General features: G+C 43.6%; 2 protein-coding genes across 4 annotated transcripts; one reads left to right on the top strand and one right to left on the bottom strand.

The window, feature by feature from the left end:
• Positions 1 to 1,266: 1,266 nt before the first annotated feature.
• Positions 1,267 to 9,958, top strand: LOC130263181 (aldo-keto reductase family 1 member B1-like). Its single transcript, XM_056510664.1, has 10 exons — positions 1,267 to 1,446; positions 1,673 to 1,840; positions 2,302 to 2,418; positions 3,751 to 3,828; positions 4,213 to 4,335; positions 6,760 to 6,866; positions 7,013 to 7,094; positions 7,626 to 7,709; positions 8,527 to 8,609; positions 9,335 to 9,958. The coding sequence occupies exons 1-10, from the start codon at positions 1,381 to 1,383 to the stop codon at positions 9,375 to 9,377; spliced, it is 951 nt and encodes a 316-aa protein (XP_056366639.1). The 5' UTR covers positions 1,267 to 1,380; the 3' UTR covers positions 9,378 to 9,958.
• On the bottom strand, positions 9,543 to 24,351 carry LOC130263161 (aldo-keto reductase family 1 member B1-like). Of its 3 annotated transcripts, none has more exons than XM_056510643.1 (10): positions 24,201 to 24,351; positions 21,966 to 22,133; positions 21,197 to 21,313; positions 20,528 to 20,605; positions 19,085 to 19,207; positions 18,761 to 18,867; positions 17,909 to 17,990; positions 17,381 to 17,464; positions 16,916 to 16,998; positions 9,543 to 16,228 (listed from the first exon to the last, which is right to left on the bottom strand). In XM_056510643.1, the coding sequence occupies exons 1-10, from the start codon at positions 24,264 to 24,266 to the stop codon at positions 16,189 to 16,191; spliced, it is 948 nt and encodes a 315-aa protein (XP_056366618.1). In that variant the 5' UTR covers positions 24,267 to 24,351; the 3' UTR covers positions 9,543 to 16,188. The 3 variants fall into 3 exon arrangements, with proteins under 3 accessions (XP_056366618.1, XP_056366627.1, XP_056366610.1); XM_056510652.1 differs by having other exon boundaries at positions 21,197 to 21,372; positions 24,201 to 24,286; XM_056510635.1 differs by lacking the exon at positions 9,543 to 16,228 and having other exon boundaries at positions 16,916 to 17,464; positions 24,201 to 24,333.
• Between the last annotated feature and the right edge of the window lie 685 nt (positions 24,352 to 25,036).

Genomic DNA, 25,036 nt, shown 5'->3' with positions numbered 1-25,036 from the left:
AGGCACCTCTCTGACTTGAAACCACGAGGGAAAATTCAACCCAAGCAGTAAGAGAGAAGCACCAAGTGGTGTAAAGGTTTTGGGATCCAAGTGAAAGCACATTGCATCCTGCCAGGGATGCCTGATGGTGCTGACACAAAACAGGAGGAACATCAAAGAGGAAAACCAATTATCTCGCCACCCTTAGCTAAATGGAGCAAAAAATACGAAGCTGGAGAGATGCACCCAGAGAAAACGCTTGCACCTGAAGAAACTCTCCAGACATGAATCAGCAAAGCCTCCCAGGCAAGTCTGGCTTTTTCCACTACACTGTGACGCCTTCAGCAGAACAGCAAGGGCTTGTCTGCAGAAGCATCCAAGGCAGATTCTGGTGTGAGACTGCTGGCCAGTGCCCCGCATGATTACAATCGTGCATTTCATTCTGCCACGTCCCCAGCACTTCCCTAAAGACACAGGGACAACACGATCCTTATGTTACTCATTAAAAAGTCACTGCTCCCCTTTGGAGACTTCCAAAACACTTTCAAAAAACCTCTTCTGCAATCCAAAATAAAGCTGGGTGGGTTTTTTTTTGTTTGTTTGTTTTTTGTTTTTTTTTATTGACTCTATCCTGAATTACTCCTAAGCCACGGCCCGCAGTGGAAGCGGCGTTTGTCCCACTTGAACAGCTTCTCGCGGCTCTCAGGAGACAGGCACAAGGAGATGTCTGCTGTCCTGTCGCTGTATCAGCACACAGGGTCACAAAACCCCGGCCAGGGGCACCAGCCCTGCCACCACCGCTGACACGGGGCTCAGCGCTTCCACGCCCTGGGGAGCGGGGACACAGCTCTGGCCCGTGTCCCCTCTGTCACCCCCAGCCCTGGGGGAGGCTCAGGGGACCGAGGGGCTGCGGGAGGCTCCCGGGGGCCAGGCCTGCCCTACACAGCCCGGAGCCGCAGGCCGATCCGATCCCCAGCACGGAGCAGAACCGGGGGCTGAGGGCCGATCCAATCCCCGGCATGGAACCGGGGCTGCGGGCTGATCCGATCCCCCGACACGGAAGAGAACCGGGGCCCGCGGGCCGATTCGATCCCCCATAGGGAGCCGGACCCGGAGCCGCGGGCCGATCCCATCCCCGGCACCCAGCCCGATCCCCAGTACTGAGCCCGATCCGCAGTACCGATCCCATCCCCGGCACCCAGCCCGATCCCCAGTACTGAGCCCGATCCGCAGTACCGATCCCATCCCCAGCACCCAGCCCGATCCCCGGCCCGCTCCGCTGCCCGGCACGGCGCCGGGCTCGGCCCGCCCCCACAGCCCCGCGCTGCGCCGGGCGGGGCGGGCCCGGCCCCGCTCGCTATTAAAGGCGGGGGGGTTCAGCCGCTGCTGGTGTTTGCGGCCATGGCGACCTACGTGCAGCTCAACACCGGGGCCAAGATGCCCATCGTGGGGCTGGGCACGTGGAAGGTACCGGGCCGCGCTCCCCGGGCTGGGGACGGGGGGAGGAGGGAGCGCGGCCGGGCCCTGCCAGCGCTGTCTGCGCTGCGACACCCGCCCAGGCCGCTGCTGCCGTCTCCTTTTATTTAACCGAGCTTTGCTGTGCACATGGTGGCTTTCTGAGCTCTGTCTCGCGGTGAGAAAGGTCTTCAGTGCTGTGTTGATGAGGGTGTTTTTTGCCGTCGCTCTTTTTCAGTCCCAGCCGGGGAAGGTGACAGCTGCGGTGATGGCTGCCATCGATGCCGGGTACCGGCACTTCGACTGTGCCTATGTGTACCAGAACGAGAACGAAGTTGGGGAGGGGATCCAGCAGAAAATCAAGGAAGGCGCTGTGAAACGAGAGGACCTCTTTGTGGTCAGCAAGGTATGGGTCTGCTGATATAGGATATACCAGGGACCACCTTGTTATTTTAAAGTAACTCCCCCAGTTCTTTACTTACCTGCTCTCTTGTGCGGCGTGGAAAAATTCAGAACGTCACTTATGCTATTCCTGAGGTTCCTGCTTTACCTCATCCTGTATTGAGAATTATACAGGGTCTATACCACAAATTTGGGTGATGCTTTTGACTTAAGTCTTAATAAGTGGAACAAGAGTACTCCTGCTGTCTGCCAGGACACTGTGCAGTTGTGTGTGCTGCCCCTGCACACATTGCCCAGTGTCACAGGCCAGTCCTGCTCACAGAACAAGCCCCCCTTGAACAGCTGTAGGATGACCTGGTTTCACATCACTTTCCCAAGGGGACAGGCACCCTGCTGGACAGTACAGAAGAGTTCCAAGAGCTTTAACCCAGGAGGTCACAATGTGCTTTGGCTTTTTGTGTCCAGCTGTGGTGCACGTTTCATGATAAGCCTCTGGTGAAGGGAGCCTGCCAGAAGACTCTTGCTGCCCTGAAACTGGATTACCTGGATCTGTACCTCATCCACTGGCCCCTTGGTTTCAAGGTACAGTAACAGCAGTGCCCTTGGCTTTGTCTGTGAGTGGCAATTAAGAAGAGCTATGTGGCTTTATAACCCAGTGATTGCTTCAGTTCACAAATCATCCTGTATATGTTGTGTAACAGCAGTGCTCTGGTGCTCAGCTGTACTGTGGCCATGAGAGCCAGGCTGCTGATTTTTACCTCTGACATCCCTGCTTGCTTGGCATCTACTGCCCTTCTGGTCATGGAAGAGGCAGACCTTGAACTGTGGGGATGGGTTTCCCTGCTGAAAGCAGAAGTTATATCTCTTTCCTTTTGATTATTGCTTGTGTTGCCTTCTGCAAGTCCAAAGTTATGCTCAGTGTGGTTCCCTCTTTGTGGGAAGATAGCTGTACTTTGCTGTCTGACAGAAGTTCTTTCCTCTGCATGTTACAGAACCATAAAATAAGAGATTGCTTGTCTTTTATTTCTGTCTTTAATCACTGAGTCCTTACATACAATCCAGCCTGAACTGACATTTGCTATAGGAGCTTTAGCATTCCACAGGATCTAGGGTTAAACTTTTTACTTCCTAACTGTTCTCCTGACTGCATGCAAAGGCACTGGTGTCACAGTTTGAATATGCTCAAGCTTAGGCTTTCAGTGAGTGCTTGATCAAAATTTTCTCTCTACCTCTTGCTACCAAGATGAATTCTTCTTTATAATACCTGTATTTTTTAAATTGGTTTCACATGGACAGAAGTATCAAAGGGAAAATGTGTTGTAGTGCAGATACTGAATGAGTAGAAAATAACTGGTTGTGAATGCAATTCATACCTGGTACATAGTCCTAGTTGGGACTCAGGGTGTTCTAACTTTCCCTATGCCAGCAGCTTAAACCATGAGACTCCCCATTAAAGAGCTGTCAGGAAATCTGGCCCAGTATGAGGTGAAAACATTCTAAGTCCTAAGTGGGTCCTTACTATGCCTTTCACTCAAGCACTTCATTCTGGGCAGGTAACAACTCTGTATTTTTGTAAACTGACTGTAGTTCTACTTTCTGTAGTACAAGTAGAGACAAGTTTTGCCATATGGATTTTGATGAGCAGGGGGATATAGTGTTTCCATCAGAAGTATCTGTCCTTAGTGGGTTGACTGTAGGCGAAAAAAAAAAAAAGCCACAATACCATGTGAAAAAAAAATAAAAGTCTGAAGACTATAGTTAGTGAGTATTAGTATGTAATACATATGTACATAATTAGTGTAACAGTAAGGATTAGTTTGCTCTGTAATTAGAGTTAATAGGATAATAGTCTTCAGCTGGTGTTAACCCATCCTCCCAGTAACATGTGTTTCAAACAATTTCTCTCACTGACAGGCAGGAGAGGAGCTGTTCCCTGTAGATGACAAAGGCATGGCTATCCCCAGCAACACAGATATTCTCCAGACTTGGGAGGTGAGTTCAGCCACAGCAGGAAAAAGTTTAGACTGATGAAGGTAATGAGAGCATCAGAGACTGCTGAAAACACAAGACAATCTTGTGTACTTAGAATTCCTTGGAAGGACTCACTGATACATTTGCAAATTGTGTCTCAATTCATGATTTTCCACTTCTAACTTGCTGTGAATTTGAATCATCTCAGAGAATGAGTCTTTTTTGCACAGGAGGCATAGTACATATACGCCAGTTGTTTGGTTTTTTTTCTTCAAACTTGAACTCTGAAAATCTAAACACTTACTTTAGGTTTCTCATGAAGGAAACAAGGCATGTTAAATAGCATGTGTTCTTCAGGCCCTGCCTTTGTATATTAGGTGCTGACTTTGTGCATCTCTCTGCCAGGCCATGGAAGAGCTGGTGGATGCTGGGCTGGTAAAAGCCATTGGAATCTCCAACTTCAACCATGAGCAGATTGAAAGAATCCTGAACAAGCCAGGACTGAAGTATAAACCTGCAACTAATCAGGTGAGCTGCAGAGTGGTAGAGGCAAATGTTTGGTGGTGTTCTTTTTTGTGTGGTCATTTGTTGTGGATTTTTTAACAAAATGACCAAGATCCTACTTTGAAATAAGGTTATAGAAAGAGAGACTGGAGTAGACACTACATGTTCTTCAGTCTCATCCTCCATCTGCTTCTGGCTGCCAAGGTGCTGGTTTTTTATGAACTCTGTGCTATTGCTTGGAAATGTGGCAATGAGCAGCTCCAGAATCCCTTCTTGTAGGAGGAAAGGAGGGGGAACTCAGATAAGCTCTAAAGACTTCCTTGAAGTAGAGCAGAACTTGGTGTATATATATATATAGAGAATTAGATGGCCTGTTCACCTCCACTGCTGTGGAGAAGCCAGTTGCTGTTGGTGATGACTGAGGGAATTGATCAGGAACATGCTTAATGGGCTCAAGACTTAAGGAGGGTTGGGAGTAAGGAGGAAATGGAGTTGGAGGGCAGGCAGTAGAGTTGAAGTTGTATGGACAGCACTTGAATGAAGTTTTAGGATAATTCAGGTGGCTGGAGATGTTGGGAGATGATCTCCTCAGAGAAGGATCAGACCAGGTTATCCAGGGCTTTATCCATCTTGAAAACCTGTGAGGATGGAGGCTGCACAGCCTCCCTAGGGAACACCTAGGTCACTGCTCCCTGACCCCCTTGTGCATGGCAGAGAGAGGGAGTTCTCCTACATCTGGTATCAACCTCTCCTGTTTTCAGCTTGCATCTGTTGCCTTCCTCCAAGCACCACTAAAGAGCTTGGCTTCTCTTTGATTTGCCACCTTTTAGTTACTGCAAAGCTGCTCCTAGGAGGCTTCAAACCTTCCCTTCCCCAGGCACAGCAAGCCCAGCTCCCTCAGCCTTTCCCAGCACAGCAGGTTTTCCAGCCCCTACCCATCCTGGAGTTTCTCTGCTGAATTGATGGCAGTCTGTCAGTATTTCTGCTGCTGAGGGGAGCTGGGAAGAGTAAAACTGAACACAATATTATGAAGGTGGTCTAGCAAGGAGGAGTAGATGTGAATGATCACTTCTCACAGTTTACTGGCTGCATTTGTGCTGGCTCATGTCCAGTTCAGTCTGCTGACCCCCCAAGTCCTTTCTAGCATTAGCATAGCTGCTTAACAGGTAGTCAGGTTCCAGCCTGTGCTATTGCCAGGGGCTTTTCCTTCCCAGGTGTGTGGCCTTGTGTGCAGCTTTGTTGAATTCCTTCAGGTTTTTGTTTGCCTGTTGTTTCTGCCTGAATGGGTCCCTCTGATGTGGCAGTTCTGCCCTTGAGTGTGTTGGTTGGTTGTTCCCCAGTTTGACATCACCTTCAAGATTCTATCTATTGAATAGTTGAGATGCTCTGTTACTCTTAGATAGCTGTCTTCCTGCAACTGCTGAAGCAAAATAAATATGTACAATGTCCTAAAAATGGAGCTCTCTGTTCTGTTTAATATTCCAGCATGTCTCAGAGGGGAAACAGGCATGCAGGCCTCTGATAACAGCAGGCAGCTAGAAGCACAAATAAAGTGCTCCAGGCTGTAAACTGATTCCATGTTTTGCACTCTTTTGCTCCACCTGCCAGCCACACAAGTTTCCAGGGACTGCCCTCAGAGTGCAGCTGCAGGAGGCTCAAATGGCAACCTAATCCAAATGCTTCTTACTGTTGCCTGCTGAAAGAAAAGTAGTGCTTCCTGGTGTGCAGCTATCCTGCAAGTCCCTCTGTGCCAAGTATCAAAAATTCATGCTTGTTCAGTGCCTCCTGACACGTGAACAGTTCCTGTTCCATGCTCCTTATCTGTCTATCTGCCTGCCAGAGCACAGATCCACTGTGAAGGAGTTTGTATTCCATTATACAGCTATTTTTATGGCAGTTCATGCTGAGTGCACATGTTTGTGAAAGGTCTGTAATGGGCAGTGTAGCAGGCAACCATTCTCAACACTTTCCAACTAGAGGTGTTGAGTGGGAGTATTGACACAAAGCAAATTAAGGTTAATGAAACAATTCTGACCTTGAATTTAATATGGTAGCTGAGAAAAAGTATTATGACATGTTTAATTGGGGGTGAAAAGAGAACTTTGTACTTCCCTGGTCTGCAATCTTATTGCTGGGATTTTACAGCTCTCCTGGGTGTGCATTTTACTGTCCCATTGAGGCAATTGTGTAGCTGGTCACCCATATATTGGAGATAATCTGGATCAGCTAAGTTTTAATGACTTTTATCACAGTCCTTGGACCTTTCACTGCAAGCAGAGCTACTGTGAATAGTAGAAAGGGGGTGGAGGGTGAAGAAAATAAAGACAGTATAATACTGCTTAGAGGCTACTGAGTTAGCAGAAAAATCAGCCTCTGATTAAAAACTAATCCCTGGAATATAATAAAGCAATTAAGTCACTGTCAGTCTCTATACTTTTATATTGGCAGGTGGAGTGTCATCCATACCTTACCCAGGAGAAGCTGATCAATTACTGTCACTCCAAAGGGATTTCTGTGACAGCATACAGCCCCCTTGGCTCTCCTGACAGACCATGGTAAGATTGCTTTGCCAGGGAGCTGGTGTGGATTATTCTGGAAGCACTGACACTACATGTGCAGCATTAATTTTTCATCAGACACAGATCTTTACTAGCTGGACCTCTGGAGGTTTCTTGCCACTGATCTTCTTTCCTCTGTGTAGGGCTAAGCCTGAGGATCCTTCCCTTCTGGATGACCCCAAGATCAAGGAGATTGCAGCCAAGCACAACAAAACCTCAGCACAGGTGGGTGGGTGGCAGAATTCCTCTTCCTGTAGCAAAACATGAAGGGCAGCTAATGACAATGTTGAGGACAGGCTGGCTCTTCATTCCCTGGCACCTGTGGTGTTAGGCAGCAATGCAGGTTTGTTCCCTGTGTGGCCTTCCATGCATGCTTGCAAGAGTGCTCTGGTCATCACAAGAAACATTTTCTTGCTCCATCTTCAGATGCTGCTGTGTTTGTCTTCCCATCTCAAGTGCTGTTGCTAAGAGGGGAACATTTGAGTAGCCTACTCAAAATCTGGGTGAGAAGGAAAGGAAGTGAGTGTCACTAAATTGCAGAGGAGAGGAGAAAGGAAGCCTTGTGGCATTCCACCACTCTTCTACTTCTCCAGGAAGTGCTGTTTAGAATTCAGGTGTAATTTGGAAAGCAGCTCCAAAGCGTGTGTTAATTCTTCTGAATTCTACCATTTGCAGTAAGGAACTGCTAAACCATGGCTCTGCTTGCCATGGAGCAAGAGCCATCTCCTCTCTGATGCAGTGATGTGCCTCTTGCAGGTTCTCATCCGCTTCCACATCCAGAGGAACGTGATTGTGATTCCCAAATCCGTCACACCACAGCGCATTGTGGAGAACTTCCAGGTGGGTCACAGGAGTGAGCTGGGTATGGCATGGCCAGGGATGGCTTGGCTTCCCCCTGCACAGCAAGCAGTGACCCTTTCTCACCCTTCCTGGGTGCTCTTCTGACAAGAAGACTGGTTTCTTTGGTTGGTTGGTTTGTTTTTTTTCCTCCATGAGTCTCCTGAGGGCTGAACTTAGATGACAATGGGAGAGCAGGAGTGACCAAAGCTTTGGGAAACACTATATCCTGATTATCTGAGCAGTCACATTTTGGTTCCTCATTCTGTGTCATGTGAATGAGTCATTTGACAGCTTATTTGGGACCTGAGTAAAAAAAAGCTTCTGTAGAACAAGCAAATAATCCTGGTGTCCATAAACCATGTTTCTGTTCTATGATTCAGTGGCTTGGCCTGGATTCAGTATTAGGATTTTGCTTCCAAGCACTCAGTGGCTTTAGGTGGTATATGGAGGACTTGCAGCCCCTACTTTGGCATAGCACAGAAAGATGCATCCTTCACAAATGGAAGATGGAGGCATTCTGCCACACAGTGCTCCCCAAACTTCTTCATACAACTGGCATGTGTAATGCAACCTGAGAGTCTATAATTCCTGCCTTTCCCTGCTCAGCTCCTTCTCCCACTCCAGCTAGAGGAGGCTCAGAATTCCAGAGTCATGTTTTTTGCCTTTCCCTTCATGGAACAGTCACTTCCAACAAGCACCCTACACTATGGACTTGTTCTTTAATTTTTTTTTTTTTTTTTTTAATTTTTTTTTTTTTTTTTTGCTTACAAGCACTGATTTGTTCAAAGAGGTGATTTCCATCTTTTTCTCCTGTTAGGTGTTTGACTTTGAATTGACTAAAGAGGAGATGGCAACTATTCTCAGCTTTAATAGAAACTGGAGAGCCTGTGAAATGATGATGTAAGTGGCACTTGTTTTCTTGAAGCTATTAAGTTATCACATAGTTCAGTGAATGAAGTTACAGATGGTAGTCTTGACTGAAATTAAGGATATGCAAACTCAATTTTCAAAGGGGTCATCTTCAAAATAACTTCCCAGAGTAAGGTTTTTTAAATGTTTGTTTTATGAACCAAAACTTGATGAGCATTGAGCCAACTTTTTGAGTTGCCATGCAACTCTTTGTAGCTGGAATTGCAGCAAGAGACTTCTTATTCATAGTTTTTTTGCTCATATTGGAGGAATGAGCATCATGGAGACTTTAAATCTTGATTAGCTTTGCTTGTGGTGTTTTGTCTTTCTCATCACTCTTATGTACATTACAAAATCTGTGAGTTCTTCAGGAATTGTTGATGAACATTCAAAATATAATGTGAGGATTTGTGACTTGGAAGCATAGGTCCAGATATTAAGTTTTTTTTGGAAGGCTGCAAAAAAAGCTCTTCCTTTTATAAAACAGCCATACCTTGACTTAGTTGTCTACAAAGCATCTCTAGGTCCCATCACCCAAACAACAGAAGGCACTCAGAATCTTTTTGTTTGGAAATGCAGCATGTCACCAAGGAAAAGAGAAACAGAATTTTCCTTTATACAGTTAATTTCTTCCCTTGGTGGTTCTTTGAAGTGGTTACAGCTGTATAAAATGTCTTTGGGAGGTGAGATAATCTTTGCTTTTTGATTTCCTTCAGGTGCAAAAGTCACAAGGGCTACCCTTTCAATGCAGAATACTGAAGATGGTTTCCTGCCTTTCTCCAGGCTTCCCAGCCATGCTTCTGCTGTTGCCTATGAGTTCTGTGTAGCTTTTTCACTGCATCAGACACCTCTCCACACCCCCATTTTTTTTCCTTCTTTTTCGCCCAAAAAGATGCACTATATGTACTCCATGACTTTGTGCTGTTTTCTTTTTTTGGAAGAAGGAAATGCTGAAATGGTTCTGAAGAGCACACTGTGTGGACTAGTAGATTTTCTTTGCCAAACAGCAAGTCTGGAATCGGTAAGCAGAAAGCATTGAGCAAGTTTGAACAAGCAGTCACTTTTATTTTGGATTACTGTGATTTGGAGCTAGTGATTATTCCTATCTGGAAGGACCAGGATATTGGCAGATGTTGCATAGTGAAGTCTGCTTTTTTTCTGATTACTTTTGGGGTTGGTTCTGTTTCTTTGTAACACTCCATGCCTTTTTCTCCTCTAATTGGAAGTGTAAGTTGATTTCTAAGTGATTTCTACGTGGGTAGCTCTTTGAAAAGTGTATAGATCCTGGTTTCTTTGTGATATAAAAGCTGTTTTGCTTATAATAAAATACAGTTTCATTACTGTGTGTAATGAGATGGTTATTTCAGCAATGCTCTAATGGTAGTAGTGCTGGAGCAGCTGTATATTGTCAGCTGTCTCTAGAGAGGACACAAAAGCAAGGGAAATTACCATCCCCCAGAAAATCATGATGTTGACTTCTTACATGTGCCTGGGAGCTGCCTGCTGTTCTCATGGTTGAACTTGGGGCTGATGACTCTGTTTGTGTCTCTCTTTAAATAGAACTGGTTTGGTTCTGACAACCAATGCAATCATGTTTAGCTCAGTTTTTATTTTACTGAGGTGATAGCTTACTTTTGCTAATAAAAAACTTATTCCACTGAAGACTTGAAGCCCACACAGCATCCTATGGGATTGCTCTGATAAGCAGTAGGAAACTTCCCCTCTCCAGGAGGGGAGCACATGATGCAGGAAGGAATTTGGTCCTTGTAAAAGATACTGTTGGCAAGTATAGTAAAAACAGGTTTCCAATAAGATTCAGTGTCATTGAGCTAGCAGATCAGTAGCTTAATTCTTTGTTCAGGGAGCACAAAAAAAATTAGGCTGATACTGAACTTCTGGCTTGTGAAGTGTTTGTGATTTTCACAGTATTTGCATCTAGTGGTTTTAAAGCTGTTGCCACCTGAGAGCTGTTCAAGACTAGCCACTGCTTTTACCAGTGCTCAAATACATTTTGTGAACAATGTTGGGTGGCTTTCTTGCATGTATATTCCTGTGAGTTTTCTAGATGTCTGAGTAGATCTGGGATGTGAGTGGTCCCTCTGAGGAGGTTGTGTAGGCCTGGCACAAAGGGGATTCTCTTTGAACTGATGGAAAAGGGAGGACACCAGGGCAAAGCCAATTTAAATGGTGAATGTAGGATTGTGATTCTGTAATTGCATAGCAAACCTTGAAGTCAACTTGGCCAGGTTGAAATGTTACATGAAGGCAAGTTGATATCAAAGAAATTGTGAAATAGGTGGTTTCTTTCCTGGTTCTGATCATAAGGAGTCATACTAATGGAAAATTACAAAAAAAAAAATCTGCTTTCTCTGTGTAGTGGTTAGTATTTATTAGAATATTTTAAAACTATTTTTAAAACTCTTTCCAGTAATGCTGAGACCAGAATTAGTTTTTGGTCACAATTTACAGTAAGCTGAACAGACAAGAATGAGTTAACTTAAAATACGAGGAGGAGAGAATCAGTGTCTGACTTGAAGCAATATGCTCCTCTAATGTTGATTATTCTACTATAAAGTGATTATAAATCACTTTAAATTCTAGGCTTATAAGCACTTACAGAAAGCTTCAGCTCTACAAGTGTTTTTGGTAATCTTTAATGTGATAAACAAAGGCCCTAAGGCATCTAAAAAAGCCAGAGGGGGTGATGTTCTTTGCATAGTCTCAGCTGTGACAGAAAACTGTTTGGGGCAATGTTGACTTGCTTGCAAATAGCATTTTTGTGACAAGTGTGTTCTGGCAAGACTTTGCATTGAGGGGTCAGGGTTTCCAAAATAGTACATCAGGTTCTGTTAGCTTCCTCTGTTTTCATTTCACTGTAACTTTATGAAAGTTTGTGCCTGAAATTTTCCATTCTGGAAGTAGGAATTTTACTGGAGACAGCTTGGAAGGCAGAGTGCTGCAGGGCAGGAGGGAGGTGGAGTGCCATTGTAACAGGCTCTCTGTATTTCCCTGCATGACTTAGGGGGGAAGGAATTTGGCAAGGGTCGTTCTGGGACACGGTGCAGCACTCAGCCGGCAGAGGGCTTGGATCCTGGTGGAGTATCAGGGTGAGAATTGAGGGTGAACAGGAGCACCTGAGTGCAGGGGTCACGATGCACAGGCTGGAACAGAGCCTGGGAAGGGAGGGACAGGAAACCTTGTCACCCTTAATGGTGAGCCTTCCTTTAGTCCAAGAATTATTACAGTAAAATACAGCCTGTTGTACCCCCATGCTTGTGCCATATGCTGCCTACAAGAGCAGAGATTTCCTTTCATCTCCTACAAGGTGAAGTGGAAAGATCAAAGAGCTGAATATCCGGAGCTCAGCATTCCTGCTAACTGAGCTCTTCCTGCTGAAACCCTTCACAGCATTTGTTTTTGTGTTGTGATTTGACAGATCTCTGGGTTTCTGATCAAAGACATTGTTAAGGACAAATACAGTCTTGTAGCTCTTCCAATGAAAAGTTGGTTGTGTTTTGTTTTGTGTTCTTAATTTAAGAACTTGTAGTTCAGCTCCACCTTGTTGGCCTCTTCCTAGACTTTCTGGGGACTCTTTGCAGGAGCTGAGCTAGTGTGATACTGTAGCACACCCTGGGAAGAGGATTTCCAGCCTACAGCAAGGATTAAGAGCAGCTAACAGAAAAAAATACGTCCTTGGAACTGGTAAAATCAGTGCTTGCACAGAATTGCTTTCACTTCCAGCTGCATTCACTGCTCCAAGTGATACCAGATTAGCAGGCCTTTATTTCATGTTTAAAAGGAAAATGGCTCTCACAGGACAGATCCTTTTACATGGTAGCAAAGAATGATGGTGAACTGGTCTATCAGGGAAAACAGGTGAGAAAATCAGCAATTTTCTCATTAGAGAAGGCAAGATGGTGTTTCTGCAAGTTTTTTTGTGTAGTAGAGGAGACAAGAAGTATTTGGAACTGGCATCTTGCTGGTTAAAGGTAGGACAGCACAGAGTCTGACATGCATAGCATGTTTGTTTCAGGTTGCAACTGATGTTCCTTTGAGAGAAAATAGATTTATTTTTTGATAATGGAGCACAAATACACAGGGCTGCCTGGCTGAAATCACTTTTCATATGATGCTCTTTAATTGGTGCTTGCTTCCCTCAGGGAAAAAGGAGGCAGGACCTCTCCTCTTGCTGAGCTCACAAGACTGCACAAGTGCTGTGGAGTGCACTTGTTTCAGAGTTGTGAAAACTGGGGCACAGGAAACTACAGTACTCAAAATGGGAAAAGAAAATCCTGCCTTTGGATTTTCATGTGCACTCACTGTGTTGAAGAGAACTAGAAATCTGGAGTATTTTGCTTAACTGGGGCACAGAGTTAACTTGAGACAAATTATTTTCATTTCAGTCACTTATTACTCTACAAACTGTCAGTAACTATTTGTCATCCCTCCCTCTGCCTTGTCCTTGGTCTCTTTAAAATACACAGCACTGTCTTATTCTGGCAGGACCATGTTTATTTTACCTGTGAGGCAGCTCTTAAAACTATTAAATAAACCCCACAAGTCTTGCATTTTAACTTAAGTGCGTGGTACAGGACCACTGGTGCAAACATCTGCAAAACTCCATATTTTTTCCAAATGCTTAAGAAAAAAAAAAGCTGATTGCACAATCAAGCTGTTCTAAACTGAAACAGGCCTGATTACAAGCCAGCTGGTATTTGCTCATAAGAGCAGCTGAACTAAATCAAACCAAGTATCTACATATTGCAGGATCTTGTCTCCAGCTGGGGTCAAAATAAGTTGCTGAAGATGAGTAAGTTGAGCACTGCAGCAGAGTGTTATTCAAATATTCTCAAAATATGTTATGTTTAACATCCATCAATTAACTATTTGTTATTCAGTTACCTTCTGAATCTCTTATGTTCCAAGGGAATGATGCTTCACACTCACAGCTAGTGAAGAATTGCCACCTCTTGTTTGTTTGGGGCTGATTTGCTGATAGGTTCATTTGATTCTACTGGTTTTTACTGGAGGGAATAACAACTGGTGTATTTCCAGTCACACTTTTGTGAGCTGCTCCATATTTGATAAACATCTGGAGCAGCTCCTTGTGCTGGTGTCAGGTCAAGGAAAGTCTTATTCTTATTTCTTACTACCATCTGTATAACTTATTCCAAGGCCACTGATTATCCTAATCTGTTTTTTAAGATTCAGAGCAAGGCAAGGACCAGTACTTCTTGTGGAGGATTGCTTGCAAAAACTTCATGAAATGGGTTTGTACTTGACTGTCTTTGACTTCTCATTCAGTTTGCTTTTGAACAACGTTGACCTCAACATGAGAGAGTTTGGAATTCCAGTAAATGGAAAACTTGAGCAGCAATCAGCAGCAGAGTTTTGGATTTTTACCTCTTGTTCTTTACCTGTGTTATCCAGTTTTCCCTTCAAAACACAGACATAACATTTTACTTTTTTTGCTCAGCCCCTTTGGAACGTCTCATGAGGCTTGACTGTACCAGAATGGATGAACTCCACAATAAAAAGCTGAAGTCATGGGACAACACACTGTGATACAAAGACAAAATGCTCAGCTAAGGTCTTTTCATTTTACTGGGCTCATTGGCACAGATAATGTTGCTGCTGACTAGGAACCATGTATCTGTGACTTTGGTGTGAGAAAAGTGCTGCAGAGCTGGTGGAAACCGAAAATTAATTTGGGATACTGAAAACCTTTCCATCCAGCTCCTGGCAGCAGGCTCAGGGTTGTGCTTGCTGGGAGGCAGCAACTCTGTTCTAGAAAGGCACATTGTAAATAGGGCTGTGGTTCTGCTGCAAAACAGGGGGGATTTACTTCCCAGTAACTGACACCACCCAAATTCTTCTCCTTTTACCTTTGCTAAAGTCTCTGCAGCTGAAACAGATCTATTGTCTCTGAAACAAACACACAATCTCTGGCTTCCAACTTGTTTTGAATTTTTTACTATTATATGGCTACTGTGATCATCTAGTCTGACTTCCTGCCCACCACAGTCTATAAACATCCTGTAAATAGCTTCAAGTCTGATAGCTGTGATTAAATTGGAATGTGGTCAGAAAATTCCTATGAAGTAGAGATGATTTCAAGACCAGCTGTTTGCTACAGCCTTAAGGTATTGCTGCTACTGCTGTAGATTGGCAAGTGACCACAGGCCAGACCTGGGAGCAGAGCACCTCTCACAGAGTTCACTTCCTAATTGCATTTAGGATGATGTCCTGCAGCTGGCCTTTACATGTAGCATGCTCAGGAGGAGAAAGCAAGAGAATGCCCATTACAGGCACCTTCCTCTCCACATCACTGCATTATCACTGTTCAGTGTCAATTCCTGATAAATTTTTCAGACCCCTTTCTTTAGAAGAGTTGCTGTAGGAAATGTAATTTGATGGGAATTTGTTCTGTTGTTTCTAGGGCACCTGTTATTCAAACATCTTGGAAAAGTCTGAAGTAGCTCAAAGATATGTTATTATTTCCTTTATCAACTACAAAGACAATCAGTTGGAAAAGGATATCCATAAAGTGTGTATTGTAGTCCTGAACCTTAATTACACAATTTTCCTTTTCTCTGCTTTGTTCTTATTTTTGTTCTTATCTTTGTTCTTATCCTGGGCTGCAAGAGCCTAAAGCAAGTACAGGAGTTTTGAGTGAAGTGTTAAAGAGCAAACCTTGCTTTACAGCACCTCATTAAAACTGCTGTGTGCTGCAGCAGCACTGACTTTTTGTTTTTAAGCAGAGACATCCTATGAGTCAAAAAAACAAGCAAACAGTACCTAAGGAACAGTACAGGAGAGTGAAAAATCTACTTTTGGCTTCTGTGAGGCTGACCAGCTTTTCTGCTTGCTAGGTATGACAGTTGCCAAACAAAATAATTCCTGTCTCCTTTATCAGACTCTGGATTTTCTAGGAGAGATTCACAGTCTCAGCTGCAGACATTCTACTGATAAAGGCAGTATTTGTATACTCTTGCAGATAGTATAAACCAAACATATAAATCTCTTAGTAGTTTATTAGTTTTTGGAAGTTCATAAATAGGAGACATCATTAAGATCTCCTGAATCATAATGCAGTGGTGTCCTCTAAAGAGCTTTCATTCTGTTACACTGAAATTACTGAACTCAGCCTCTCCTCTCATTAAGATGTTCTGATGTTAAATAGATTGTCTTGTACTGATAATTAAAAGTAGTGTATGCATTACCCTTTTGTCAGGTTTTATAATTATGACCAAGACTGCTTTTTCTTAATCCAAATATGAGTTTATTAAACTTCATTATCATTAGTAAAATTAATAGAGAATATATACTTTGCTGCAAATGAAAATTGTGTTAGAAGAGCAGATAAAGGACTGGTACAAGTGGTTGATAATAAGGAAAGCAAATGTATCCATGTTCAAGATGAATCTTCAGAATGCCTGTGAGTTACCTTCTAGCATTTTTTTAACACATATTCCCCTTCTATCATGAATTAATACACAAAGCATTGGATATTGCTTGAAATAACAGTAAATGGTCTGGATTCCTGGGGGATCTGAAGCTGATGCCTATATCAGTCTTCAAAAAAAGGATAGTCCTTGTGATTTTTGCATCTAGAAAAAGAGAGCATGATTAAAACAGTTAAAGGTTATAGTTTAAAGGAAAAGCTTTTCTCCCCTGGTAAAAGAACCAAAACTGAAATGCATAAAAAGATGTTTGTCTGCTTAGGGTACCCAGGGCAGGGGAAGTGAATTCTTTGTAACCTTCCTATATATCAGTGACCTCCTCCTGGAAAGATAATGTATCTTTTGCTCAGTTGAAATTGCCAAAGCTCCCAAGCCCCTGAGGATGTTGTTAGACAAGTGGGTAACCTGGGAAAACTGAACAGAATGCAGATCCTGGTGAGGCTGTAACCATTCTGTTACAATAACGTTGGCTGGACTACATAGGCACAGCTCTTCCCTTCAAAAAAAACCAAAAACCTTACAACTCTCATTCTTAAAATGGAGTTTATTTACTGACTGTCCCTTATGTAAAGGAGACAAAGAAAACAGGGGGGGAATAGCTGTTTATTTGTCTTGAAATTTCCAGCTGATTTTGATTTTCAGGCAGCAGTTTGTGTGCATCCAGTACAGGATATCTTAAGAACCTTGTGCCAGCATTCCCAACCTGTACAGGATGGGCAGCCTCTAATAAACCCAAGGGTGAGATTCCAGCAGATATTGTCCCTTTTCATTCAAAGTGGAGCTATCCAAGAGTGTCTGCTAAGAGGATCTCCAGGGGGAGGAGGAGGTACTCACTCGCTCAGCGCACAGATGCGATAGCGCTTCTTGAAACCGAGGAGAGTCTCCATCTCCTCCTGAGTCAGTTCAAAGTCAAACACCTGCAAGAAGGCCCCAGACAGCTGGGTTACTTCAGCTTGCAGCAGTTTATTTGCTGTTTATTTGCAGAAAGGATACCACAAGCAGGCTGAAGCACTAGGAGGTGTGCAGCAATCAATAAATGTGTGACAGTGCTGGTGGGGTCTGCCTGCATCATGATTGTGCCACAGGGGTTTGGCTCTTACCTGATGTGTTCTAATGAAGACATAGCTCCTTACTTCCAAAGTGACTTTTTGCATTCATAAAGAAGTAATAAGCTGTGTGGTATCTGACCAAGATGTTGCTGGGTTCAAGTTTGAGGGGGTGGTTTGTACCATAGGCAGAGTGGGTTTTTTCCCCTGTGTAGTTTAACACCATTAATGACTCTGTAAGGTACTGCCTTACCTTGAAATTTTCTTCAATCCGCTGTGGAGTGACAGATTTGGGAATTACACTCACATTTCTTTGAATTTGGAGCCGGATAAGCACCTGCAGGGGCACAAAGGGAATTTACAGATGAGCAGTGTGCTGCTCTCTTCAGCAAGCTGAAAACCCAAGGTGCCTGCATGGGTACACAGAGCAGCTCTAGTGGTAAATCAGAGAGGGTTCACAGAGGAGAAACCCTTCCTCATTATCACATGAGCTCATTAAATCCTTCTCCTTCTCTGAAGCAGAGATGACAACAAGGGAGGGCATTGAGCAAGAGTTCAGGATTGGCAGGGATGCTGTGTGCAGAGGCAGCCAGTGTGCCAGTTGAAGCCCAAAGCCACTGGTAACCTTCTGTCCACCACTAAAACTAAGCTACAGGAAATATTTTGCTAAAGCATTAAACTTCATATAAGACACAGCTGGAACTCCATATTATTATTCTGTAATACCTCTGTAAATAGTTCCTTTATAAGATAAAGGAAAATAACTCTGACCACTATTAACCTGAGCTGGGGTTTTCTTGTGCTTGAGTGCAATTTCTTTAATTTGAGGATCATCAAAAAGAGAAATATGGTCAGGCTTGGCCCTGTGAAAATAGAAAAAAAAAACAGGCTTCAGTAGTTGAATGACCCATTGTTTTCTCCCTCAAGAATTATTAATTTGAATTATTGAAATACTTTAACATTTTGTTACTTCAGTTCCTGCCTTCATTCTTTCCATGAATGGAAGAATTCTTTTGCATGAGCACGTGAGAAGAGGCCTCTAGTAAAAACAGTCACTATAACATACTTATGTCCAGCCTGAAATCAGGCTGGGAATTTCTTTGATCCAGATCCCAAGAATTTCATCTTGTCTTTTACAAGCACAGCTGCTCTGGCAAATGCTTTGTTCTGGGTCAGAGAAAGCCACAACGATGGAAATAAAAGCAAATTTTCTGCTTATCCATTAAAACTTACCCATTTAAAAACTGGATCCCTTTGTCCCAGCAGGAATGCAAAGTTGCTATTTTCATAAGCATCTGCTGCTTTTGTTTTTTGTTTGGTTTGTTGTGGGTGGGTTGTTTTTTTTTTTTTTTTTTTTTTTAGTTCAGAAATTCTCCTACATGTTTAATAAGCTCACCAAAGCTCAGTTAAGAATTCTCTGCTTTCATCAACCAATTGATCCTTTTTCTTCAAAATATAAACTGTAGTGGACTGAATATCACAATAAGTGTGAGGTATTGGGTGTGATTTTTTTAATGAATTAATAAATCTTTTTCAAATTACAGTTTTATTTTGAGATTTCATCCGCATCCTAAGAGTGGTTTACTGCACTGACTCCAATCTACATCTAAGAAATCTCATAAAACATTCTTACCCTGGCCAGTTGGGTGCTCCAAGGGGACAATATGCAGTGACAGGGATCCCTTTTGATTGGCAAAACTTAATCAGCTCTTCCTGAGGAAGGTAGGGGTGGCTCTCAATCTAAAAATTAAAATAAAATAATAGCTTTCACTTCTTAGAAGCAGAAGGTGCTTCAAGGTTTAGCATTGCTGTGGTGACCTCCCAAGTGCCACATCAGCTTTGAAAAGGTGATTCTTTCTGCAGGTGTGGGGTTTTTAAGGGGATTTTAAGAGATATTCCAACCAGTCCAATACCCCAAACAGGTGTGATGTCAGTGAGGAGCTGGAGGACAAGTTACCTGATTATTTGCAGGTTTGTGTCTTAAGCCTGGTTTGCTCAGGAGCCGATGGATCTGTTTGCTGTTGAAGTTGGAGACTCCAATAGCCTTCACCATTCCCATGTCCACGAGCTCTTCCATAGCCTAGAAACACCACAGAATCACACTTCCTATTCAGTTCTTTCACTTTCATATGGAAAAAATGCCCACACAAAAAATCTTGTTGTGCATGAACAGTGGGGCTCTGGTCAGAGTCAGGATATCACATCGTGTGTCACCACACAGACAAATAACAGCAATATTCACACTAAACTAAATTCCTAATCTATTATTATTATTATTTCAGTAAAATATGCCTATTTTGAAATACTATCTCCAAGCAGACCTCCACATAAATGAAAGAGATTCTTTTAGGGTAATTCTTCAGCTAACCAAATAATCATCCCATAGTAAAAAGCACTTTCTTTGGAACTGAGCAGTTCAACAAGGAGCTGTAATGAGACAGCTGGAACAGGATGGATACTGGTGATCCACACTGATTAATTTCCCAAGAGAGATGTGCCATTTAGCAGTTGGGTTATAGGATAAGCAGCACTGTGTTCCCCCTCCATCACCTATTTTCTTTCACACTAATGAGCAATAAAACAGCCAGACAGCCCTAATTTGATTGTCACATCCAGCAGAAAAGAAACAGGGGAAAATAATCTACTACCAGCCTTTAGAGCAGAAGAAAGCCTTGATCCAAAGCAGAAATAATTTTCATTTGAAGTTGCTGTCATAAGAAGCAACTTTTTTCTTTCAAATTAACAACAAAATTGTGCCTTATTCTTCATCTGGCAGAAGGCAAAAAGCATCAGTGAATTCTTCTGACTCCAGTGAGTTTCTTACCTGCTTTTGGCCTGGCTGTGCTGAGCACATGGTGGGAGTGGAAGGGGAAGGAAGCCCAAACTGAGAGCCAAGCAGAAATTTGAATTCATGCCTGAGCCTGGCCTCCCAGGCAGCCTGTGCTGCACACAGAGCTAGCAAAGGACTTTGGCCAAGTTCCACTACCTTCCAGAGAGAGAAATTTGGGTGCTCTGGTACATTGGCTTTCCTGGGGTCTGGACAGCTCAGGTGCAACTAGAGATGAGCATGGATACAACTAAAGACACCAAAAATTGCCCAGAGAGTGGGGTAGGAATGAGAGTGACAGCACTTGTTAGCTCAAGGCACTGCAGGGTACACACACAGCCAAAGATTTCCTCTTGTCATGCCAACCCAGCCAGTTTAGTAAGCAGTGGATACAAAAATACCTAAATTTTGGCACAGTGACACAAAAAGGAGCCCAAGGACACAGAGAAATCAACAGTCTTGAATACTTTGTGTTAGAAATTCTCTCAGAACAATTCCCACAGTGGAAAGCTCAGAGTTTTCAGGCTGTTATTTCAGTCTAGTGAGATATTTTTGGCCTGTAAATGAATGTACCTCCCACGTATCCAGAAAATCTGTATCGCTGGGAATGATCCTGCCATTTCCATCTGCAGGAAATAACTCCTCTCCTGCCTATCAACACAAAGAGAAAAGCAACATTAAGGTCAGCTGATTTAGAAGTACTTAAAGGAACCACTTAGAAATTTGGGCAAGCAAGTGGGGCTGGATATCCTGATTTATGTTTGTGGTGGGGTGAGACAGGGCTGAAACAAGTAGAGAAATCTTCAAGAAAATCTGTCTCTTGAGTAAGAGCAGGCACTTCTGTGTGCCTCAGCTGGGAGGTGACAGGATGGGGAAATCAGATTTATTTAACCTGGGTTTAGAGATAGAGGAGAAAACACAGAACTAAGTAGTTCACGTGTTTGGTTCTTGATAAGGAAATGGCAGCCAAACCCCACACTCTAAGAGGAATGTGATCTGCATGGTCACTTGATCCATGACTTGAAAATGCTCTGCAGGGAAAAATAAGGTGGTTTTTGTACTACCAGACCTAGTTTAGGCAGCCATGAGCTCACCTTTCCTCCTGGACTCTCCCTGCAGAGGTTTATCATCGTGTCCTAAGGAGGTTTGCCAGCACTCCTCGTGTGAGAGGATTAAAGACATGTCTGCTCCCAAAGGCACAAGGGGCAGAGCCCTGACAGGTGGATCCCAGCACTGCAATACCTTGAATCCCATGGGACAGTGCATCAGGTAGAGATCCAGGTAATCCAGCTGGAGGGCAGCAAGTGTTTTCTGGCAGGCCTCCTTCACCAGGGACCTCTCGTGGAAGGTGGACCACAGCTGTGGGGGAGCACAAAGCCTGGGAGCTGCTCTGCTGCCCTCACCCAGGCAGAGCATCCCTGGCAGGGAAACACACAGCACAGACACAGGGGCAGCTCAGGATGTGGCACATCTTCCCATCTTGAGGCAGTGCCACTTGAGGTGCCTTAACTGGTTTGTGGTGCTGTTAAATAAGTAGAATGAGAATGGGAAACTGAAATCCCATCAATTACAGCAACTATTGAAACAAAGAAAATAAGTGAACCTGGTGAAAATCAACTCGCCAGCTTCCAGCAGATAGAAGTTACTGTATTTTTCCTACCATTGTTGTTGGGGAACAAACAAAACAAAGCATGACACAGAGGAGCTGCCAGGCTGAGGCCGGTGGCGCAGCAGGAGTGACCACAAAGACAATAGCCCTGCTTCCTATCCCAGCGAGAGCACAGCCCCAGTTCCTGTCTCCATGGCTGACAATGGACATGCACTACAAAAAGGCCCCTCTCCAACCAAGCCTTTTGTTCCTCAAGGGCTGACCTGTTCCTCCTCCCCCATCCACAAACCGCTTTGCTCTGACAGGAGGTAATTCCCAGCTTCATCCCATGGCACTTTCCATGCTGGCACTTTGCCTTTCCTCCCTAGATCTCCCACGTGAGAGACATTATCCAAGGCACACCTTGCTGACAACAAAGAGCTCCTCTCTCCTGACGACGCCCTCCTGGATTTTTTGCCGCAGGGCGTCCCCGATGTCGCTCTGGTTCTGGTACAGGTGGGCGCAGTCCAGGTGGCGGTACCCAGCATCGATGGCAAACCTCACTGCCTCCCTTGCTGCTCCCTGCAGAGACTGAAACCACAGCAGAAGCCACCGATTGGCCAAACAGCAGGTTGAGGAGTTTGCTGTCCTGCAAACCTGGCAGGTTTTTTTTGGTTTGGAATAACCAGTTCCAGGCTTTGTGAAATCAAATGGCAGAAGGTGGCACTGATGATCACCTGAGCTGATCTGCCCTTTCCTAAGGGTTGGGAGTTCACTTTGGGAGATGAAGCTATCTTGAAATAAGTTCTAACTTCCCCAGAAATTAAGAGCAAGTTTAGTGTGACATACTGGTGACATGAGACAACTGCATGAAAACAATCCAGCTCTGGTCCTGCAGGAAAACAATCCAGCTCTGGTCCTGCACGAAAACAATCCAGCTCTTGTTGACACAGGGCAGGGAGGGGACTCAAAACACTAGAGACAGTGCCACCTCCTGGGTAAAATTCACACTTGGTACTCAACAGCAAAATAAAGCACTTCAGATTGTTGGCTTGGTGACACTAAAGAGCTGTTTGATGACTGAGTCCAGAAAATGGCACTCCAAACAGAAACGTGATTCAAAACCGTGAGCCCCTCCTTTTCTTTTGTTTGTTTTTGGGTTTGTTTTGGTTTTTTTTGTTTGTTTGTTTGTTTTGTTTTGTTTTGTTTTGTTATATCACCTCTCCAAGTTTCTCCAGTCAAAGGGTGCTTACCTGGTTCACCTAAATTAACAACAACAAAAACATAGAAAATGCAGCAATTTTTTTTTTTTTTTTTAAGTTTTAGAGGTTTTTTTTTCTGCAATCCCCTTCCCCATCCCATCCCTTCCCACACCTGAGCCTCCTGGGGCAGCACAGGGAAGCAGTGGCCAAATGCTGGCATTTTGGAGCCCCCCACCTCTGCCAGGCAGGCAGGAGGAGTCAGTGGAGAGCAAAGGCAACAAGAGATTACACAAAACTCTGCCATGTGAGATGTTTTTCAGTGAAAATAATCAATTGTTTCATTTTACAAGGCTTTGAGTCAGAGCTGCTGGGTGAAGGGGAGGCCCTGTTACTCCACCAAAACTGCTGTGGGAACCTTGAAATCAAATACCTTTAATGAAATAATCACTAGGAGCTATTATTGTGCCCAAAATTCTCCTTCTACTTAGTCCTAAGCAGTTTGTCTTAGCAGCTAAACAAGTTCCTTCAGGGAGCTCCCCCATCACAGCACTGTGCCCTTTTCAAAGCCTATTTTAACCACTTTAGGCTTCTCAGTGTCCTTTGTCATCAGAAAAATAAAGACTGAAAGGGTTAAAAAAACTCACTCCCATTGGTGGACATAAAGTTAAATGCTGATTAGCATCAACTGAGCCAAAAATAAGGCAAGAATTTAATGTATTTTTATGGTGACTGGAAAAGTGTTTGGTAGAGCTGGGAAGTTGTGATTTGATATATTTTGTTTCCAATCTGAGATCCAGGGGAAAATCTACTTTTTAAATATTTTTACCTTTCTTCAGATAAGTTTCTTAAAATTTTCAGCTCATTTCCAGATTCCTTTTACATTTATAATTTTGTGTATTCTTAAATCTACTCTCTCTTACCAGAAGTCCATTAGCTAACATTTGAAGGTAAAGAACCACCCAAACTATTTCCCTGTAAAGTGCTCCATACTCATCTGCTGCCAATAAAAATAAGTTATCTTCAGTCTCTAAGGAATTATTGCAAATTCCCATTTCCAAATCTACTTATTGCCCCTTAAGTTCCTATATCTCATCAAAGATGACACCTACATGACATGCTGGGATATTAATATCAGTGCCAAAAGGAAAAAAAAACCAACAACAAACAAAAAAACACCAAAACCAAAGAAAAACAAGCTAGGTAGAAGATTTTACTGCATTATTTTAGCAATTTTAGTAATTTTAGTAATTTTTTTTTTCCATAGCCAAGAAAAAATCTTGTACCTACTTTTCTACCTCCAGTCACTCCAAAGGTTTCCTGAAGGCCAGGGATATAAATAATACAAATAAATACCTGCATTACCTGAGATATTTCTGCTGGAAAAAAAAAAAAAAAATCTACAGTGATTTTCTGCTGAAAATCTGCCTGAGCAGAAGCCCCCAGCTGCAGCAGGTACCTGCCAGGTCCCCAGTCCCAGGATGGGCATCCTCCCACCAGTGGGCAGCTCCAGGTACTTGTCCATCTCCCAGCACCACAGGCAAGCAGAGCTGTGGTCTCTGTGTGGCACAACCCTTAAAATCAGCTCTGCCCCTCCCTCCTGCCTGCTGACTGGCTGCAGGCAAGGAAAATATGGGCAGAAGTGCTGTAGTAAGAGTGGGCAGGGATTTTGGTTTATCTCACCCTTTGAAGAACTTAAACACTGATTGCAGGCTCCTCATTAATTTATTGAGTGAGCTCATCGTGGCAATTTTGCATTGGCTGAGGTTACAGATTTTTGTACACTTCATGGTCTCTGATTTCCTGCAAGAAAAGTGGCACTTGGGGAGTTGGCACATGCCCCAAAATCATTTCTCATCTCACCTGTCCTGAGCACATCACCAGAAATGCCAGAATGCTGCAGAAGCATTAACCTGTCCAGGAGGAATAATTTTTTTAAAATTCCCAATATGGCTTCATCCCCACAGCACAGGCACCTATGTTTTTATATTTCTTTTATTATTATATATATGTTTGATCTCAAGGCTCCCCATAGCTTTTGCCCTCAGCCACTCTATAATGATTCAGAACCCTTTTAATTTTATTGCTGAGCTCAAAAGGATCAGGCCTGTTGATCTGAATTCTGCCATGAAAGCAGGGTTTAACCAGAAATTGTAGTGCCCAGGGCTGCCCAGTGGAGATTTCATTCCCCTACGTGGTTTTTCTCCTTATTTGTGAAAAAAAAAAAAGGATTATGTGATGGCCACACCTCTTTGAATCATTGTTTCCCTGTCCTTCAGTGATTCTGTAAATTAG

Source organism: Oenanthe melanoleuca, chromosome 1A (assembly GCF_029582105.1).
Source record: "Oenanthe melanoleuca isolate GR-GAL-2019-014 chromosome 1A, OMel1.0, whole genome shotgun sequence".
In the NCBI taxonomy this organism is placed as follows: domain Eukaryota; kingdom Metazoa; phylum Chordata; class Aves; order Passeriformes; family Muscicapidae; genus Oenanthe; species Oenanthe melanoleuca.
The sequence above is the reverse complement of the archived record's forward strand: the minus strand, read 5'-3'. Positions and strand labels throughout refer to the sequence as shown.